The sequence below is a fragment of the Fusarium solani genome (assembly GCF_023522795.1).
Source record: "Fusarium solani strain SB1 chromosome Unknown bctg00000005, whole genome shotgun sequence".
NCBI lineage: Eukaryota > Fungi > Ascomycota > Sordariomycetes > Hypocreales > Nectriaceae > Fusarium > Fusarium solani.
Window position 1 is genome coordinate 2,958,204 of NW_027072153.1, and position 20,248 is coordinate 2,978,451.

The following is a 20,248-nucleotide window of genomic DNA, read 5'->3' on the forward strand; positions in this document are numbered from 1 at the left end:
CATGATAACGGGATCCATCCATGGACCATGGGATCCAGATGGATCCATCTTGTCATGGCTCCTGAGAACCTTCCCCAGCCCTACCTTTTCCCTCCCGTCCCCGTATCATCGGACCCTATTCCTATCCATCCATCCATTCCCTACCTTACCTTACCTATCCCATCTCGATCCTCTCGTTTTCCTCCCCTTTCCTTCTTTCACATCCCTTCTTTATACTCCCATCGCCTAACGTTATCCCTGGGTGCTGCCCCCTTTCGGCGCATCGACCTTCGCTCACGGGCCCTCCCCCGAACTTCTTTACAGCATAGCGACTCTCGTTTTCTGGGGACCACCGACAGTCTCTTTATTGTCAGCGAGCGGGTTTGTGTGGCGTATTCCTCCTAACCTGCTTGTCTGCTGCCGCGACGTCCTTTTCCTTCTCGCTCATAGACTGCGTGCTTCCTCGGCTTTTTGATCTTTCTCCGACCCCCTTCGACCTAGCGAATACGAGAAATACCCCCCGGCGGTTTGCGCAAATCAATTCGATAATCTGTTACGTGGCCAACGACTCCAAAGACAAGTCGAAATCCCCGACAACAATTGAGAGAGCTCTGGACGTGGCTGCGCGAGAAGAGGCTTCTGCAAGCCCACACTTCTTTTGAGTCAAGCCTCGACGTCTTCGCCCGTTGGCGAAGTACTCGCCCATGATGGACGTAGGCAATGTTGTCCGTCTGTTTAGCCGCCAACAACAAGGCGGAGGAAAGGATGCCGGCCAAGAGCTGCTTGACCTGCTCAAGAACCCATACAACGATCAGGTAAGTCTCTTTTGGCTGTTCCGGACGCGTACCGGCTACTGACGCCTCGTGTGTAGCTTCAAGCAGCCTCCATGTACTCAGCGCTGGCGATTTCGCTCCCCGTAACAATCTTCATTGCCTTTTGCTTCTCCCTACTCCGACCATATCACCAGGCCATCTACGCCCCCAAGATGAAGCACGCCGACGAGAAGCACGCACCGCCGCCTATAGGAAAGGCCCCGTGGTCGTGGATCACAACGCTGTGGAAGACCAAGGAGGAGCAGCTTGTGTACTTGATCGGCATGGACGCCACCATCTTCCTGCGCTTCGTCCGCATGTGCCGCAACATGTTTCTCACCCTGTGCGTCACCGGCGTCGGAATTCTGCTTCCCGTCCATGTATCGCATTGGAAGACTATTGGCGATGACAGTGGCAACACCTGGGTCTCCAAGATCACACCCCTCCACGTCTGGGGCCAGGCGATCTGGGCGCAGGTTGTCATCGCCTGGGTATTCAACATCATCATCGCCATCTACCTCTGGTTCAACTATAGAAAGGTGCTCCAGCTTAGGAGAAAGTACTTTGAGAGCGAGGAGTATCAGAAGAGTCTCCACTCCCGTACCCTAATGGTAAGGTCTATTGAGGTTGTTGGTAGAATTTCTCACTCACACTAGCCCAGGTTTACGATATCCCCAAAAAGGGCTGCTCTGACGAAGGTATCGCGAGAATCATTGACACGGTTGCGCCCAATTCGTCCTTTGCCCGAACAGCTGTTGCTCGAAACGTCAAGGAACTTCCCTCTCTCATCTCCCAGCACGACCACGCCGTTCGAAAGCTCGAGAGTATCCTGGCCAAATATCTCAAGGACCCTAACAACGTTCCCGTCGCTCGCCCCATGTGCCGACCGTCCAAGAAGGATCGCTCATACGGAACATACCCCAAGGGCCAGAAGGTTGATGCCATTGAGTACTACACCCAGCGTATTCGAGACCTCGAGGTCCAGATCAAGGAGGTCCGCGCCAGTGTGGACAAGCGAGGCTCGATGCCCTACGGTTTTGCCAGTTACTCGGATATTGCAGAGGCCCATAGCATTGCCTATTCTTGCCGCAAGAAGAAGCCCGTGGGCGCCACTGTTAGACTTGCGCCCCGACCTAACGACATCATTTGGGAAAATATGCCGCTGTATAGTGCTACACGAAGTCGAAGACGCTGGATCAACAACTTCTGGATTACTCTTCTGACCTTCTTCTGGGTCATTCCTAACCTTGGCATTGCCATCTTCTTGGTCAACCTGCAAAACCTGGGATCTGTCTGGCCAGCCTTCAACCGAACACTGACCGCGAACCCCAAGAGCTGGGGTATTGTCCAGGGTATTGCTTCGCCGGCTCTCATGTCCCTCACCTACCTGGTTCTCCCCATCATCTTCCGTCGACTCTCCATCAAGGCCGGTGACCAGACCAAGACGGGCCGAGAGAGACACGTCCTTGCCAAGCTCTACTTCTTCTTTGTCTTCAACAACCTCATCATCTTCTCCGTCTTCAGCGTCATCTGGACTTTTGTGTCTGGCGTCGTCCGAGACACGACAAGCCCGGGGGCGACCGACATTTGGAAGATCATTGTCAAGAACGATATTGGCAGTTTGCTCTTCGGTGCGCTGTGCACCAACAGCCCCTTTTGGGTGACTTACTTGCTTCAGCGTCAGCTCGGTGCAGCCATCGATCTTGCTCAGCTTTGGCCTTTGGTTCAGGCCTTTTTCCTCAAGAAGCTGGGCAGTCCGACTCCGAGAGAGCTGATCGACCTCACGGCCCCTCCTCCTTTCGAGTACGCCAGTTACTACAACTACTTCCTCTTCTACGCCACTGTTACCATGTGCTTTGCCGGTATTCAGCCTCTGGTGCTCCCGGCTACCGCCATGTACTTTGTGATTGATTCCTGGCTGAAGAAGTACCTGCTTCTGTACCGCTTCGTTACCAAGACCGAGTCTGGCGGTATGTTCTGGCGTGTCATTTTCAACCGCTTCATCTTCGCGACGATGCTCTCGAACCTGGTTGTCATGCTTACTTGCTGGGTCCGTGGTGATGGAAATCACCTCCATTTCTACTGCATCGTACCGCTGCCGTTCCTCATGCTCTTTTTCAAGATCTACTGCAACCGGGCTTTTGACAACAAGATTCGATACTACACCACTCAAGATGTGGCGAAGAATACCGAGAACGGAATGAACCCCAAGGAGTCCCGCGTGCGCAGCGAGCGATTGGCGAACCGATTCGGCCACCCTGCGCTGTACAAACCCCTCATCACCCCCATGGTGCATGCCAAGGCGCAGAACCTCCTGCCTGGAATCTACAAGGGACGACTGACAGACGGCCGAGAGGTGAACCAAGGCGACATGATGAGTGTCAGTGGCTACTCGGACATGTACGCCCTCGACCCCATGCAAGGTGGAAAGCCAGGCAAGACCGCCAACAGCATACCTGGCTTCGAGTACGTGTCGGATACTCAGATGGACTTTGAATTCTACAAGAACCGAGCCGAGTTCGCGGAGGACCACGGTGGTGGTGAGATCTACGGCCGCCCTGGAGAAATTATGCGTCCTGATACTCCTGGATCCTGGGATGGAAGCGACACGGCGTCGCGACCTGGCACGCCCGTTGGCCGCTCCGCTTCTCCCTTCAACCCTGGACAGCAGCGTTTGATGTCCATGTCCAGCACCAGCGATACAAGTTACTCGGCATACCGACCAGCTGCCCCGGCGTATGGTGGATTCACCCAGCAAGCAACTATGGGCTCAGAGGTGCCTAGCCGTGGCCGCAGCCCCTTGTATTCGCAGAACAACGGCAGCTCCTCTGGACTTGGACTAATCCAAAATGCCCAGGCCCCTCCTGTGAGCAACCTCACACCAGGAGGTCGTATGACGCCTTCAGTCTCTCCTGGCCCTTCAGTAGGTGCCATGGGCGGCGGACCCCGTGGCTACAGCGGCCTCGCACAGAACGAGGAGATGGATGCGGGCGATCCTTCGCAGTACGACTACTTCCGTGGCGGTAGCCGGACAAGACGGACCCCCGGAGAAGGCTGGTAGAACCGCCTCAGAAAAGGGCTTTTCTTTGCATGATAATTTGCGCGGCGTTTGGATAGATTGGGATGGATCTGCAGTTGCTGTGAAAGAGGCGGATTGTGTTGAATGCGAGACTCGTAGACCTTTGGAAACGCACGAGAAGAGAAGCAGACCATATTTGCAAATACAGCTTTTAATGCACATCATTCTGTTCAGATGCCTCTTTGGCCACGGTTCTGCTTGCAGATGCGTCAACTGTATGCCTGTATCTATTTGGGCCTCCATCTTCAAGTGGTGATACGCGAAATAGCTAGTCTATCCTCTATTTTTCTTTTATATCATGACCCCTAGCTTTTGTAATTCTCTTATCATAGCAAAGACTTAGTCCTTAGCAAACTTGCCCGTCTCGTGCAATCTCGCCGCAAACCCCTCGAGATCCTCGGCCAAACCAGCCATAATTACTTCTTCCACAACATCCTCATTCCATGATATTCCCAGCGTCAAGGCACCCCTAGGAACACTGGCCACGCTGATGCTCATTGGACCGCCGGCGACCATGATGCCATTCGTGAAGAGAACACGCGAAATGCTCCTCTTGCCCTCCTCAGGGGCAGGAATGCTCAAACATCCAATGTTGCTGAGCTCCCACGAGTCGTCCCGCTCCTTGCCGTCCTTCTTGCGCCAGTGAGATGCCCAGTCGGAGATGTAGGGGAGTAGACTGGAGTCATCGTCGGCGGGAAGTGTTGCGGCTCTATCCTTGATTTGGGTCTTGAGCTCACGGGCGTGGTACCAGATGAGGGCGTCTAGATCTGCCTTGGGACTGCGAAGGGCTAAGACATCGGATGAGGCGAATTGGTGTGTCATGGTGGTGATGAGGACGCGGTAAGTGTCTTTGAGGGCGGGGTTTGCAGTGGAAGACATGTATGGCCGCATGTTGATGGGTGTAGAAGATGCGAATGCTGGAGCATCTGGGATGCGGGTTGCAAGAGAGGCGAGAATGAGGGCGTGCAGTAGGCCTGTGATAGATGTGCCATGAGATCGGGCTGCGGCAAGGAGGCTCGCCACTACTGGAGCCGGGATGTCGACCGCATGAACACGGGCTTTGTGTGGGTGGGCAAAGTCGATGGGTTTGCCAGCCCAGATAGCAGGTTTGGCAGATTTGAGAAATGAGGGCCCCAGTTCGTTCCATAGTGTAGCGGCCCAGAAGGACATGCTATTCGTGTAGGCGAGGATGGCATCTTGAGGCTCTGGCAAGGAAGGGGGTTCAGGGAATGAGAGGACTGTTTCAGCCTTGGAGGATGACTCAAGGAAAAGAGCATTGATTTCGACTAGGAGATGCTCATGGAATTGCTTTGAGCTAGTTCCGTCCATCAAAGAGTGATGAAAAGAGAAAATGACATCTTCGAAAGAAGGGTTTGAGCCTGGCCTAAGAACGATGATGCGCCAGGGAGGACGAGATTCAACCTTGCTCCATAGCTGATCGTGACACCAGGCCTGGACTTCTTCAAGAGTCTTTTCATAGTCCTCTTCATCAGGGATTTCCCGAAACTCGACATGCTCATTGAGGTTAATCTCGCGGATGTGAGTGAAGTGAGCATTGTTGGAGTCTTCATCCGCAATGCCCACTCTGAGCATGGGATGCGTAGTAATAATGTTTGAAAGAGCCGCCAGGATAGCTATGTTCGAAGGTGAAGAGTTTTGGGGTAGAGTGTATCTTCCGGTGACTGCCACACAGCGGTATAGGCCTAGGGGTGGCGAGAAGATGAGTAGATCTCACTGAGAACATGTTAGCGGCTGTAATTGACCGAGAGGGTGTACATACATAGGACCTAGAGGCCTGATAGCGTTGGGGAGAGAGTCGACAGCCATTGTGAATCAATTGGAATTGAATTGACACAATTCGATGTGACTCAATGGCTCTTTGCTGTTGAGTGAAGTTGGTCTTCTTGTCTAGGTATGAGCACTAGTGTTGGTGTCTCGGTGCCTGGACCAGCCAGCTGAATTCACATATACGTTCAATAAGAACAATGTGAAGACAATTCTCGAATTGTTTTAAAAGCAAAGATGAAAGTTTAAAGTAATGGGAAAATTTGACTTAAATACTTGGCTATCCACTGCTTTCCTTTGGTGGCATAGTCGTTCTGCAAGTCTTGGATGTATGTGAGTCAGTGAGTGACGGGGTATAAGCGGTGGCACCTCTATAGGAGCAGCACCGTGGAGCGGATAATACCGGGAACTTGACAAAATAACCAAGACGATAACTTCTACTTACCAAATCAATGATTCCTTGACAATTGCATTTATACATGCGAATCTACGTGATCAATTGCTGCAGCCAAACTGTAGCGGCCGAGTCGGCGGCCGGATGATTGGTTCTGCCGATGCCACCGTAACCGGCGAGGAAGGCACCATGGAAGGAAGCGGCCAGGTAGCTAAAGTTGACAGGCAGTCAAGTCGCGGGCGCCAAGACGGCCCCATCAGACCCGGCCGCTTCTGCCAGCCTCCAACCTTCCATTCAACGCGTCCAGTTGAATCCACGACCCAGACAAAAACACCTGGTCACACTTTTGCGACTCTGTTTATTGTTGTTTATTTTTCCCTCCTTGCTGCATTGAAAACTTCCTAATACCCCAATCTGTCCACGACATTACCTGTACGACCTTTTTTATTCGCTTGGCAGCATCTTTTTTTCGATTTGGCGCAACACTACTGTCGCGATGCTATGAAACGCGCTCTCGACCATGTATTATCGATCACACTCTAGCCACCAATAATACCGCTTGGAATACTCGCCCATGGATCGCGACAGGAGCTCGTTTGGAGACCGGTCATTCGGGAGACCGAGCCAGCTTGTGGTGAAGGAGTCTGGGAGGAAGCCTCTCTTTGGGGCACCTGCTTCGGACAGGAACAAAGAGAATGATGCGAATCGCGCGCGGACAAACATCCCGACACTGCGCTCGAGCGTTTCCGTCAACGGCCTATCACGATCGACGAGCGCCGAGGCCGAGAGGAGAGGGAGCTTCGGCTCCCTCGCGAGACAAGGATGCTGAAGCCTGGGTTTAGCGGTTCTGCTCGGAAGCGCCTGTCCATGAACGAAGCTTTTACTCTGGCCGCTCAAGAGAAGGACGATGATACCGAGGATCATGTTATGGATGCCTCGCCCAGCCCTGCCCCGCGGGTCTGGCGCGAGCGACGGGAAGGGGACGAGAACCGGATGAGGAAGCTATTGGGACAAGATCACCTGGATACGAAAGCGCCGAGTCGACCTTTTTCGCGACAATCGCTAGCGTCGTCGACAATACCCGACAAAAAGCCTTCTCCCGAAAAAAGTGAATCGCCGCGACGGAGGTCTTTGTATGCAACGTCTAGGATAGGGCTTGGGTCTAGGTCGCCGGTCCCAGAGACTGCAACAACGACGACGAGCGATGTTGTCAAGGAGGATCGACCGGCGAGTTCGCTTAGTGGGTTGCGCCCACCTTCCAACTGGCTAAGACATATGCCTTCGAAAGACGATCTTACGAATCAGGGTCGAATTCCGGCGCTGGTCCCTGGGATTGAGGATCCATTGCCTTCAATTGAGGGTGGGGGAGAGCCACAGCCAGCTCCAGAGCCTTCACCTGCGAAGAGTTTTGCATGGGAGGTTGATGATGATTTTACGGCTGGAGATTTACAAGTTTCCGACAGTCCGAGAATTAGGATGGGTGCCCGGCCTTTTGCGAACCGGATCCATTTCGATGAGGGGAGTGAAGTTGACATCAACTCACGGACGAGAGTGGCACCGCCTGGATCGCGCAACACGAAGCTGGACGAGATCCGGACGAGGGAGGTCAAGACAGGGAGCGATATTCCCCTTGAACTACCTCGGCCACATAATACCAAGCTGGATGAGATTAGAGACCGTGAGGAAAAGGTCGAACACCAAATACCCATACCGGATCGCCACGCGGCGAGACCGAAGAACACGAAACTGGACGACATACGACAGCGTGAAATCAACGGGATTCCCAGAAGATCTTTTGCTTCCATCAGGCTAGGGGAGATCCGAGAGCAAAATTCCATGATACGTTCGCTGTCACCAGAAGAAAATCGACCACAGACGAGTGGCGGGATAGTGCCAGAGAAGAAACCATCGCCTGAGCCCGAGAAGAGGGAACTGCCTCGACCAAAGTCTGCATTTGAGATTGCGGGCGAGCAAATACCTGATACCCCTGTGACGATCTACAAGTCACGACGAGCCAGCATAGAAACGCACGAGAAGGACGGGAATGAATCAAACGACGTTAAAGATGTTGTACGACCCAGCTTGTCACACAGACGCACGGATTCACGAGACCTGCTGCGACAGCTGGCCAGGGCTACAAGCTTAAGTCCTGCTCCAGAGGCGGAGCCTCGACGGCCGGCCGACAGTGACAAGCCGGTATCTCAACCGTTGGACCCGAAGCCTGACCCCAAACCTGACACTGCATCGGCGATTCCGTTACCCTCCGCTAACAATGGACTGCGGCATCGTTTCCATCGACCAAATCGCGATCCCGATAGCAAACCCACGGTTGGATTTGCTGGTCTAGCCCGAAATCGTTCAACGGATTCTGTCAAGAGCAAGAAATCCATGAATTCGGAGGCGGACCCTACGGACCGGATCACGGCTGAGGCCAACCTGTTTGCGCCGGCAGACAACCAGTCGGAGAAGGGCTCTATGAGAGCTCCTTCACCGGTGCCAGAGTCAGACGATGAGAAGGATGTCGAGGCGACACCCCGGGCTCCCAAACCAGACCCCCTGACGATGCCAACACCGAGGGTCACGGGCGCATATGTGGAAACACCAGCGACGGTCAAGGTGGAGAAGATCGAGATCAAGGGGGAGAAAGAAAAGGAGGAGAAGGAAAAGGTACAGAAGGTGCAGGAGAAGGAGAAGCCATCGAAACGAGAAGAACGACCACTGCGACCAAGATCGACATCACTCCGGAATAAGAGAACGGAGCTTGTGGCGACGAGTGGCAGTGACAGGGACACTGCATCAGATCCCGGGACAGACGAAAAACCCCGAACCAGAACCTCGTCGACGGGCGTGAGAAGACGGCGCCCTCGTTCACTGTCACGGCGCAGAGCACCACTGAAAAACTCGGCAAGGCTACCATCAGTCAAAGACGACCTCAAAGAGCTCCAGCGCGTGCATCACATTGATGACTCCACTTTGGATGACCTCGAGGAGGTTCTTTTAGGCCGCAAAGCCCCGTCACAAGACCTTGAAGCTCTCCTCGACAACCTACCCCAGAATCCCTCCCTTGATGACGATTTCGACTTTGACTTGGAGCTTGACACAAAACTCAACACGAGGACCAACCAGATCGACCCGCAAAACGACAACTCTGACCTTGTCCGCCTCACGCGCATGAACAATACTCTCAAGAGCAGCCTCTACGGAATTCACACGGCGGCAAGGGGAATAGAGCGCCTCTCTGATCAGGTCAACATCAAGAACCGGGCAGACGAGAAGAAGGCGAACGAGGAGAAGAAGATCGAGGACAAGCCGGTCGAAGTCAAGATCTCTGACGACGAGACGATCAAGCTAGAACCTTTGAAGACTGAGGAACTCAAGAAACCCGAGAAGAGCGGGAAGCCCGCGAAAGCTGTTGAAAGCATGGGTCTCCTCCCCGACAAACACAGCGCCCCCGCTGTATACACTACGCATCCCAGCACCGGCACCGTCTCCTACATCCACCTTCCCATCCCACGCCTCTACCATCGCAAGCCTTTCCGTCTGTCTTGGCTTGGGCTCTTGGTCCTTGTGCTTTCGCTTTGGTATGCCGCCGAGTCGGCCATGTGCGCCATGTTCTGTCGCCCAACTCGCTGTGGCAGCACACCTTGCGTATGGTCTATCAACGACCCGACTTTTGGCACCGCGATCCCCGTCAAGCTGGATCAGTGGACCACTGGCGGTCGTGGTCGCGTGATGGCCGAGCACTTGGGCGAAGAGCTGCAGGACTGGATCGCCGACGCGATGGACGTGCTCTACGACCGAGACATCACCAAAGTTGACATCAGCGGGTTCTCGTTTGAGCAGAAGCGCCAACACCGTCGACGCCTACGCAAGAAGGGCCTCGTTCAGCGCCGCGTGCACTCACCAGAGCAGCAGGCAAAGTTTGATGCCTGGCACCAGGCGAGGGTTCAAAGAGAGCGGCAGGAGGAAGCCAGGGAGATGGGCTATGACATTGGAGGCGATGAGGATGAAGCGATTGGAGGAGATGAAAGGGTTTGGTAGTTGTCACTGGCACGGTTACTGATATAATGCGTCCTGTTGTGGAAGCAAAGGGCAGTCTACGTTGCTTATGAAATGGATATCCCCAAGCGAGAGCGTTTGAACTTGGCACTCTTTGTGTAGTTATTTGCTCTGATTGATCATGGTGACATCTCTTCCAGTTGGTATCAACCTCTAAGCCCATGTAAAAGCCAATACATTTTCCATCCCAACGCCGTACGCCCAATATCTGTTTCCCATCTAATCATCGAAACCACCCCATTCCTCATCATCCTCTTCCATCGCATCACGATCGCTACCAGCCTCGGCCCATGGAAGTCTCTCATCCTCGTAGCTATCAGCCGCTCGCTCCCTCACGGGCTTGACGGGGCATCGCTTCAAAGCCTGCACCAGTTCTCCAACAGCCTTGACGAAACCCGCCGCGGCCTCGTCCTTGAGGGCTTCCTCGCGCTCCAGCTCGTCAACCCAGATGTCGAGCGCGTGCAGTCTAATTCCCACGGGTGACTTTCTCAAGTCTCCCTCAACGTCGAAGGGGTACTCGGCCAACACGCCGACAATGGCCTCAACGTCGCCGTCCTTCCAGCCCCTCTCCCTCGCAAGCCTAACATGCGCAGCAAAAACCCTTCTCACGAGCAACAAAAACTTTTCCAGCCTCAAGACGTCGATATCGGTCCACCCGGCGCCAACCACGACCCAGAAGCCGCGCAGCCAGGGGATAGCGCAAGCGGGCTTTAGCGTGAAGAGCAGATTCGCGAGGTCGGCTGCGAGACGCTGCTGGGGAACAGGACGGTCCGTCATCCAGAGCGCGTAGAAGAGGCCCTTCCAGAGCTTTTGGGCGTCTGTGTCGGAGAGGTTCGCGCGGGAGGAGAGGAATGTTGAGAGGGATTCGAGGGATGCGGTACGGAGTTTGCGGTCTGAAGAAAGAGTTAGTTTACGAATTGAAGGGGAGAATGGTGGTAGATGGACGGACCGCTTGAGGCGAGGTTGCGGATAAAGGGCATTTGGGATTCGTGGGCGGCCATTGTAGAGGCTAGAGCTTCGATGGCTCTTTAAAATGCTAGATTGTGTATGTTTACGCGACGATTTTCGTGTAGAGATTGTGTGGTGTTGATCGAGAGGTGGTGGTGATGGTTTGCGATTGATGTTGAAGGTGTTGAAGAGCTCGACAACTTTTTTTGTTAAAGGTCAAGGTAGGATGCAGGGGACCATGTGGGGGAGAGAACCTTGACCGAGCTCACCGAGGGTGGGGCCGGAGACGGTGTAAGTTGAATGTCTTGGTTGAGGAACAACACCATTTGATACAAGCACAGCAATTAAAAACGATTAGATTGAAAGATTCTACTCATTTTCAGATTAGATTATAATAGTATGGGCAATAATGCCGATGCTCTTTGGAGAGGAGTGGCTCAGGTCTCCATGGGCAAGGGGAATCGGATCAACAGGAGAGTTGAGCTCATTATGGACCAAGTATCTACAACAATATTCTAGAAGACACAGCCTGTTCCACGAATTCAAGAGCTGTCCAATATCTATATTGCATCACAGCAGTAAAGCGCCAAACAACCCTCCCATCGCTTCACCTCTGCGACGCAGCCCTCATAGGACCCTTCAGCTCAGCAGAGTCGACCTTACACACTCGAGCCACGACAGAATCGTGAAGTCAGCTCTCAGGCCACCGACATGTCGCCCGAAGCCGCTCTCGCTGTCGTATGAAAATGAAGGCGTCGGCGGAGAAGTCTGAGGCTTTACCAGGGCGCTTGGATGTACCAGAGGTGGACGGAGTCAGAGTGGTCAAAGTCACATTTTGCGGAGGAGGACAGTGACTATTGTAACTAATATCCATCAATGGCGAATGTAATTAACAAGTCAGTAAAACCGTAGCAGAGGGGAACGACAGTACCACAAAGGCCGCCAGTGATGAATGGTTGAGAAAACGAAAAAGGCTTGGTCAGTAGGCCAAAATGATGAGTCAGACTGGAGGGTTGCCGTCTTAAAGTGGAAGGCCATGGGAGCAGCTGGATGCTTACAAGGGTGTTAGTCAATGGCTTGTCGATAGTCTGCGAAGCGGAGCATGTTCAGCTTGCCCGGCAGAAAGGGAGCTTTTAACAAACAAAGGGATGATCAGGCTTTCTTCTTTTTTAGATGGTTGTGTACATATGCCAAACAACTACCTAATGCATCATGGTGGTTGGACAAGATGCATCACATCCTTGTTCTTTGCCCATTTAGGCAGCTTGACAGCAACTATCCCAACCAACAATGCCGAGTGATTCATACTCTACTACAGAATAATTAGCAAACACCAATATTCAATGACCCTCTAATTCACTCCCAGGCACCACTCGTTTCAGCGCTTCCTTCCAGGTCACAGCCGGCCCCACTGTTACTCACCTTGTGCCTAACACACCTACCCCACCATCGTCATAACTTCCCTTTCTTCTCCAACTCTTCTTCTCTCTCTCTTCTCAGCTGAATACACACACCTTCTCGACGAATACGAAGCCAGCGCAGCGTAAGATACTGTCTTGACGATTTAAACAATACAAGACACGTACAGTCGTTAAAGAAAGAGAGCGTTGCTTAGCCTTTCTTGAGCTTCTTGATTTCTTTGCCCCGCCATCGGACGAGTCAACCCCAAAATCAACACCACAACTCTACAATCACCAACCGTCACAATGTCTTCCACCAAGCGCATCACAAAGGTAACTTCCCCCTCTGAGTTTCTCCTATGCTGTTTCCGCTAACCATGTCCCAGGAATTCGCCGAAATTTCCCAAGAACCCCCCGAGGGCTTCACCGTCTCCCTCCCCCAACGAGTCCATCCACACCTGGCACGTCACCCTCCAGCCCCCTCCCTCGACGCCCTACCACCCAGGCCGCTTCGGCATCGTCCTCTCCCTTCCCACCGACTACCCCTTCAAGCCCCCCGTCGTCAAGTTCTCCACGCGCATCTACCACCCCAACGTGACAAACGACTCTCTCGGCAACATCTGCCTCGGCCTCCTCAAGCCCGACGCCTGGAAGCCCAGCACAAAGATCCGCGCCGTCCTCGAGGCTCTGGCCAATCTTCTCGAGGAGCCTCAGCTTGATAGCCCGCTTGAGGAGCGCATTGCTCAGCAGTACCAGTCTGAGCGGGAGGCCTTTGACAAGACTGCCAAGCAGCAAGTTGAGAGGTATGCCATGGGGGAGCCCGTGTTTCCGCCCGTTGTGTGAGGTGTGAATCATAACAATCATGGGGGATCAAAAAAGGGAGAGGATGGAACTTGGCATGACATTTGGATAGCTTAATGTGTTGGGCTTTGGCCTGGCATTGGGCATCATGGCTTACGAGACATGCCAGACAACTTGCAAATCAACGACGAAAATGAAGACAGCACAATCATGAATGGACGGATAAATTCATCAGGGACGCCTTTTCAGCTGGCTGTCTCGGCTTGTATTTAGTTACTTGCACTCATGCACAACAAACAAACACTAGCACAAGAAAGACATACATAATTAGAGACACGCACGCGCTCAATCGTTCACCGTGAAATCCATCTTCATTCCATTGGGGTATCAAAAAAGGGCCCCAAATTCTACTCCTCCCTAATAACCTCTATCCAGTCATATATGGCCCCCTATCTATATCAATCAAAACAAACACCGCTTCGACGGGACTCTGCCACTCGCTCCCGTCCCCCTTCCTGCGGGAGCTCTCCCTCACCTGCTGAGGTGCTCTGGTGTGGTATAGTGCTTTTTTGGTCTTCTCGCAATGCAGCCGTAAGCCATCGTCATTAAGTATAAAACAAGGTTCCTTTTTTGGGGCCTTCCATTCCATCCCGTCCATTCCAAACCGCCCAACGCTGGTCCCTCCCCTCTTTTGTGAGACATAGTAAACACCCGAAAAGGGTATTGCGGGTAATAACAGAACATGATGTGAATGAGAACAAGGTAGAATAGAAGCAAACATCAAGTGTGAAATGCAGACACTGTGCCGGCTAGGTCGAATCAAGAACGAAGCAAACAATGAATGCCATCCGTCCAACGCCATCCCATGATTAGATTCGGCGGCTCCGCCACCGTGTCTGGTGTGGGATGCAGGATGCCGAGGCGAAAAGGTTGATAAAGTCGTAGGAGAGATGAAGGAGTGTGAATGTGTGAGTAAGTGTAGAAGGGAGGGAGCCCGAGTTGAAACATCATGCACCTGTCGGTGACCTCTTCTTCCCGAAAATGTTCCTCTTGCCGCCCTCTGTGTCTGATTGCGCCACGTTCCACGTGTTGAGGTTCTTCCCCTGTCGTACTCGGTCCAGCTGTGCCTTGGCTCGGCGTTCCTGGCGCTTCTCGTCGATCTGGGCCTGGCTGAGATGCCCGAAGCCATTCCGCCGCTTGAAACACGCCTCCATGAGCGCGTTGGCGTCAATCAGTCGCCTTGGCATCGATTGTACCACGCCGAACATTTCCATAGGGTCAGCCACAGACTTGATCTCGTTCTCACCCAGCTTGAAGATAGCCAAGGCGATGCGGAATAGCGTCTTGGAACCTTCGTAGAAGAAGACATCCCACACTCGAAGAGTGGTCTCGATCGGCAGAGTTCCGATGAAGCAGCTCATGAACCATGCCGTCATGCAGAGCGTAATTGGTGGGAGTCGGTCTGTTGGCGTTGACATGCGTAGCAGCTCCTTGCGCCGTGCCCGAGTAAGCCGCATTGACTTGCCAGTCGAAGGCCGTGAGTTGGGGTCCGCCTCGAGCTCACCGCCAATCTTGTCCCAGATGGCGGGCATCGAGTTACGCATCTCAGTCATGAGCACGCCGAGATCGATCTTAGAGCCCTCCAAGCTCATCTCGTGCGTCCCTGGAAGGTAGACGACTGTGATGACGTTGAGGAGCCAGAAGCATTGCTCCTCCGTCTCAACAAAGAGGAGCAAGAGGCCAGCCAAAAAGTTTAAGCTCTGGCAGTAGCCGATTCGAGGGTTGTACACGGCAAAGGCGTGAAGCACCCGACGCAGCGATGTAATGATGGGTGGCTCTCCCTCAGTGTTGGGTGGACCCGGGCTTGAGCTGCGGGTGGAATCCGACATAGTCGTCCGGCTCTCCCTGGTGCTGCTTGACGCCGTCGTCTCTGGTCCACCGGGAGGCTTGAACTTAATGTTGTCCGGGAATGTGCGGTGTAGATCCCGCTCAATAGCTTCAGCGTCAACGTCCTTGGCCCTCTTAAAGGTCAGCTTATCGTAGAGACCCGAGTGCTGAGAGAGGATCGCAGGTCCACCGGCATAGTAGAACCAGGCCGCACCGCGCCATTCCGGGGGAATGCCCTTGCGCACGAACCGCTTGGTCTTTGCGTTGGGAGCTGGAAACCGGTTGGGATGATCTGTCATAAGAGCATTGTCCTTGAGGTACGCGGCCCACTTCTTGCGACGGCGGGCCAGGTACTCGGTATAACCAGCATTCCAGTTGTCGTATTGCTCCCGGGTGACGTATTGGTTCGCCTTCTTGAAGCCGTAGCGATCACGGGAGTCGGGGTCTTCGGGCTCAACAGGTGCGGTAGGTGCGGCGGCCACAGTGATGACAGGGGGTTCGGGCGAGGGTTCGGGGTCTTTGGTAGATTCAGGGGTGTCGGGACGTTCGGCTGGCTTGTGTGCCGGGATAGGTGGAGAGATGGGAGGAGAGATGGGTGTCGAAATGGATGGAGAGCGTGTAACAGAAGGTTCGGTAGCAGAGGGAGGTTGTTGAGAGTTGACTGAGGGTTCTGAGTCGATCGACTTGGCCGAGTCGCGCTTTTCAGCGATTCCCCGACTGTAGTGTTCTTTTTCCGCGATATGGGGTACGGATGATGTAAAGGCAGGAGAGGTAAAGATCATCTTGGACATTCGGATCTCGACATCCAATGTCGAGACGGACTCTGGAATCGGCCGCTTGGGGAAGTCCTCGTCATCAGTAGCATCCAAGACGCTCCGACGCGGCTCCCAGTCCGACGTCAAGGTAGCTGGGCGGGCGTTCATGGTGACGTTGTAGTCCGAGTAGTTGTCGTTGTTGTCGTCTTCGTCGTCGTCGTCGAAGCCTTGCTCATACATGCCCATAACATCCTCAAGGCTCGGCTCGTCGAGATCAGGGTCGAGCTCGTTGTCGGCGTCACCCTCTGGCTCAGCGTCCCCTTCCGGGCTGGGATAGAGCGAGGTGACGGAGCTGTCCTTTGTAAGAACGCTGCTTCGTTCTGTGACAGCGGTGCCAGGAGCAGTTGATTCTGTGAATTGGGAGCGGAAGCTCGAGCGAAGCTCTTCACCACTCATCCAAGGGGCGACGACAGGGCTCGGGGAAGCCGAGCCACTGTTGGTGTAGCTCAAGGGCGGCCGTGCGGCGGATGATGTCGCACCATTGGTGGTCCTAGCACGGGGCGCTCGTGGCTCATATAAGTCGTTACCGGGAGGAGAGAGGACCGAGTGGTAGGTCGACGATGATTGACAAGACGAAACAGAAGGGCCGCGGGGGCGTGTCGGAGGCCAGAGAGGATGTTGAGGAGAGGTGACGAGCTCCAAGTACTGGTCGGCGGCATTGTAGCTGGGGGCATTTGAGGCGCTTGGGGCGCTGGGGGCGGCCCGGGTCTTAGCCGCGTCTGTGATTGGCTGACGAATGCTCTGTTTCCGCGGCCGCGAGAAGTTCTCCACGGCCGTTGGAGGGCTGTCGTAGGCGCGCAGATCAGCCAGTGACGAAGCAGATTTCAGAGGGAATGTCGGGGAGGCGTTTCGGGATTCGATAGGCGTGCTTGCGGCTGTGTCGTATGCAAAAGGTGAGGGAGAATGTGGTGGGGGTTCGAATGGCGATGCCGGGGTCGATGCTGAGGGCTGCAGGATAAATTTAGCAGGGTTGGACAACGAATCCCATCGTGGTGACATTGGCAAAGGCGGCAGTTGTGAGAGTGACTCGTCTGACGGAGCTCGTGCATGGCGGTAGGCAGCACCAAACGGCACGATATGCACGCGAGGTGATGCAAGAGGTGATCCGAGGGGCGAAGCCAACGGCGAAGCAAAAGGTGATGCATCGCCGGTCGAGGCACCCGGCACGGGGCTGTTGTCACTATCCCGTAACCGGTCCCCGTAGAGTGAAAACTTCCGACGTGTTGCACTTGGCGAGCCCGAGCCATCGGGGACAGAAATGGCGAGGGGTGTCATGATGTCGGGGGCTTAGCCGGCGAAGGAACGGAATGCTGCTGCTGGGCGCCAGAGGATCACCAGAACTTTGGTCGCCCAGCGGGCAGAGACAGGGATGCTCGTCAAGAGGCGTGACGGTTCGTATCGTTTGCGAAGGTGTCGTCGTCGTGGGTCGTCGTTTCGAAGATATTGACGGTGGTATGGTTGAAGATGGGCTGGTTAGTGGTTACCGCCTCATGCAGTGCGCGCTGACCGGTGCAGCGCCGAGGATGAGCGAAAGTAGCGAGGTCTGATTTGGAAAATAGCAACAACAGCTCTTGGCCATCGCCACTGAATCATAACCTGGGAGAAGAAGAGATGGTGTTGGTTTCCGAGGTCGAATCGAGGCGGCCTACGAGGCAGATCTTGACCGTCGGTCCGGGTCTGGAGTCGCAAGTGACGCACGCACGAGCAGTCTACTTTTTTTTCGGATTCGAAATCGGATAGCGCAAAGGACAGGCAAGGCCACAGGCAGCGAGAACGTCTGTCGAGGCAATCGGAAGGCTAGGTGTTAAAAACGAAGCGAAAACCTTTCGCCCTTGGAAAGGATCGATTTTGCCCGTGTTGGTTACAGTTCCCCAGGGAAATGACAGGGCTCAGTCGAGGCCCAACGGTGCGGCGGTCGTCAAAGAATGGACGCCGAGTCTCGTCTCAAACAGACAAGACAACCCAGCCGGCAGCCCAAGAAGTGAGCAAGAGAATGAATGAATGACCTCAAACCGGTGCCCCAAAGTGAGAGCGAAAAATCGCACGTACGCAATCACGCACCCTGCACAGGACTCGACGGGGAAGCCGGATAGGTAGGCAGAGCGGGTAGGTTGATTTGACGACCAGGATGGGATGGGGTCCAGGTCATAAGCACCAGGGTCGACTACCAGGGAGCTCGGGGCGATGCTGTAATAAGCACAACACACGAGGCTCTCACGCGCAAAGGGAGTGTGTTTGTTGAATCCGAGGGTCGCCAAAGGAGTCGAGTCGAGAGAAGGAAGCAAAGCCCAGGCTCGTGCTTGCAATGGATCGAATTGGAGTTGACGGGGTTATGTCGGCGCAGACGACAAGGAAGAAGAGAGCCTGGATGGGGATTCTTGAGAGGGGATCCAGGGAATGGAAATGAGACAAACAAGAGAGACCCAGGAGTCAAAAAAGTGGCAGGTGGCGGGGGAGAAAAGACAAGGCCAGACCAAACCGAAGGAAAAAGCACGTCAAAAAAGAAGTCGTCCAGGGGAAAGAGGGAGACAAAAAAGAGAGGCCTGCCAGTTTGCAGTAGTGGCTGTCAACGCAACGTCCAAGCGGCGAGCTTTCCGTTTGGCTGAAGTGTCGTCTCCCGTCTTTTTCGGATATGTTCTCGAGCGAGCAGGTCAGTCGATCAGAGACCACCAAAGAGAGCAAGCAGACGAGCTTGCGCGCCGCTATTGGCCGAATGGGCTCAAGTCGTGCCCGGGGAAGCCAGTTAGAATCAGTCGGTTCGTTTGCTCGCTGGGCCCTTCCTTCAGCTAACCTAGGAGTGCTGTGCCCTTTTTCGGACGGACGCTAGGCTGCTGGAGCGAGGGGGGCAATTATTGAGTCAGTCGACCCCAGCCGGTGACAAGGGTATAGGATCTGGCCAAAGGGTTTGGTGGGAAAAAATAAGAGGCAAAAGAGCAGAGACTAGGGTAAATGGGAGAAGCAAAGAGAAAAGGGCGCTCCGAGGAGGTGGTTCCAACCAGATGGAACGGTTGGTTGGCCTCTTGGTGTTTGATGCACCACTGCAGCTCAGCGAGACAGGGGGCGATCTGATCTCGCCATGTATGTATTCGTATGGGGATGCTCGTGAATCCGAGGCTTGGAGTTTTGGATTGGATATGGACAAGGGAGATGTTCTGGATCAGGTTCAAGAGAGACAGCACGAGCGCGTGTCTATGTCTGTGACGAGTCTCGCAGCCGCAGTCGCAGGGAAAGCGAAGCGGGAAGCGCAGGGGCATCAGAAAAGAGCTAGAGATCAACGGAAAAGCAAGCAAGAAAAAAAGACTTTTTCATCCTCGCGATCACTCACTTTTCACAAGCATCGGTCGAATAGTCTATTCAGACGATGCGCGCCATGATGGATCTCGTCTTTGCAGTCCTATCCTTGCCTCGAATAGGGCCTCTTATTCGGTGCTAGTATACCTCCCTCCATCCAATCTAGAACCAGGCAAGCCTCGTTGGGACTTGGAGGAGCAGCCTTTTCCCCTCTCGACTATGGATGGGATGCAAATTAAACCTGCCCCTCTTGTCGTGGTCTCCTCCACAGCCTTTGACATAATTCATGCTCATATGGTGGTGTGTCTGGTTGCACCATTGTGGTACAGTAGCAGTGCAGTCACATGGCGACCCATCCGTCCATTCTCAACAGTTTTATTCTCAGGCCACGAGGAGAAGGGTTACTCCTCAAGTCAACTCGGAAGGACGAGCGAGGTCTGAGAGGCACATTTGACAGCCTGCCAAAGGCACAGAAGATCAACACCGTGAGCCTAGAGCTGCCACCATCTCCAGCGCCGCCTCTCCAGTTGGTCAGCTACCCTCGTAGCACATGGCTCCGGAAAGGGAGCCGACCCAGAGGCGCTCCAACGTTTGGGTCCCAGCGGGCTCCAGGGCGGGCTCCTCCCGCTAACGTTCGTTCCAAATGCACACAAGCGGCGCCGCCGTCATGGACGCCCGAATGCCATTATCCACATCGGGTAGTCATCTCCCCTTTCTTAGCGTTGCAAGGCCCCGTTAGGTTTCCTCTGCCCTGGACGAGGAAGGGAGAGAGACAGAGCGGAGGGTAAAAAGCTCAAGGCTTGATGGCGTCAAAAAAAAGACAGGCACACGTTGGCCAAGGTGGATGAACCCGCCAAGCCGGCCAATGGGATCCGTTCTGTGCCTGGATTATCTCATTCCAACCGTGTGGCTTCAGGCTTGCATCTGCAGGGACATAATGCAACCCTGTTTTATCCCCCATCACGGTCCAAACGCCTCACAATTAATGAAGCTGCACC

At 54.2% G+C, this 20,248-nt stretch overlaps 6 protein-coding genes across 6 annotated transcripts; 3 read left to right on the top strand and 3 right to left on the bottom strand.

Annotated features, from left to right (window-relative positions):
- Positions 1-686: 686 nt before the first annotated feature.
- On the top strand, positions 687-3,852 carry MRS44_009388 (uncharacterized protein; the record flags this gene model as incomplete). Its single annotated transcript, XM_046282769.2, has 3 exons — positions 687-794; positions 851-1,402; positions 1,453-3,852. 3 exons carry the CDS (start codon positions 687-689, stop codon positions 3,850-3,852), a joined length of 3,060 nt encoding a protein of 1,019 aa, XP_046125393.2.
- Positions 3,853-4,209: 357 nt separating this feature from the next.
- MRS44_009389 (uncharacterized protein) lies at positions 4,210-5,697 on the bottom strand (the record flags this gene model as incomplete). Its single annotated transcript, XM_065621276.1, has 2 exons — positions 4,210-5,455; positions 5,651-5,697. The coding sequence occupies 2 exons, from the start codon at positions 5,695-5,697 to the stop codon at positions 4,210-4,212; spliced, it is 1,293 nt and encodes a 430-aa protein (XP_065477348.1).
- Positions 5,698-6,871: 1,174 nt separating this feature from the next.
- MRS44_009390 (uncharacterized protein) lies at positions 6,872-10,090 on the top strand (the record flags this gene model as incomplete). The annotated part of the gene is made up of 1 exon (XM_046267901.2): positions 6,872-10,090. The coding sequence occupies one exon, from the start codon at positions 6,872-6,874 to the stop codon at positions 10,088-10,090; it is 3,219 nt and encodes a 1,072-aa protein (XP_046125391.2).
- A 237-nt stretch (positions 10,091-10,327) lies between these two features.
- Positions 10,328-11,109, bottom strand: MRS44_009391 (uncharacterized protein; the record flags this gene model as incomplete). Its single annotated transcript, XM_046279066.2, has 2 exons — positions 10,328-11,001; positions 11,058-11,109. The coding sequence occupies 2 exons, from the start codon at positions 11,107-11,109 to the stop codon at positions 10,328-10,330; spliced, it is 726 nt and encodes a 241-aa protein (XP_046125390.2).
- Positions 11,110-12,762: 1,653 nt separating this feature from the next.
- Positions 12,763-13,299, top strand: MRS44_009392 (uncharacterized protein; the record flags this gene model as incomplete). Its single annotated transcript, XM_065621277.1, has 2 exons — positions 12,763-12,789; positions 12,865-13,299. 2 exons carry the CDS (start codon positions 12,763-12,765, stop codon positions 13,297-13,299), a joined length of 462 nt encoding a protein of 153 aa, XP_065477349.1.
- Positions 13,300-14,264: 965 nt separating this feature from the next.
- Positions 14,265-17,234, bottom strand: MRS44_009393 (uncharacterized protein; the record flags this gene model as incomplete). The annotated part of the gene is made up of 1 exon (XM_046267900.2): positions 14,265-17,234. One exon carries the CDS (start codon positions 17,232-17,234, stop codon positions 14,265-14,267), a length of 2,970 nt encoding a protein of 989 aa, XP_046125388.1.
- Positions 17,235-20,248: the final 3,014 nt, after the last annotated feature.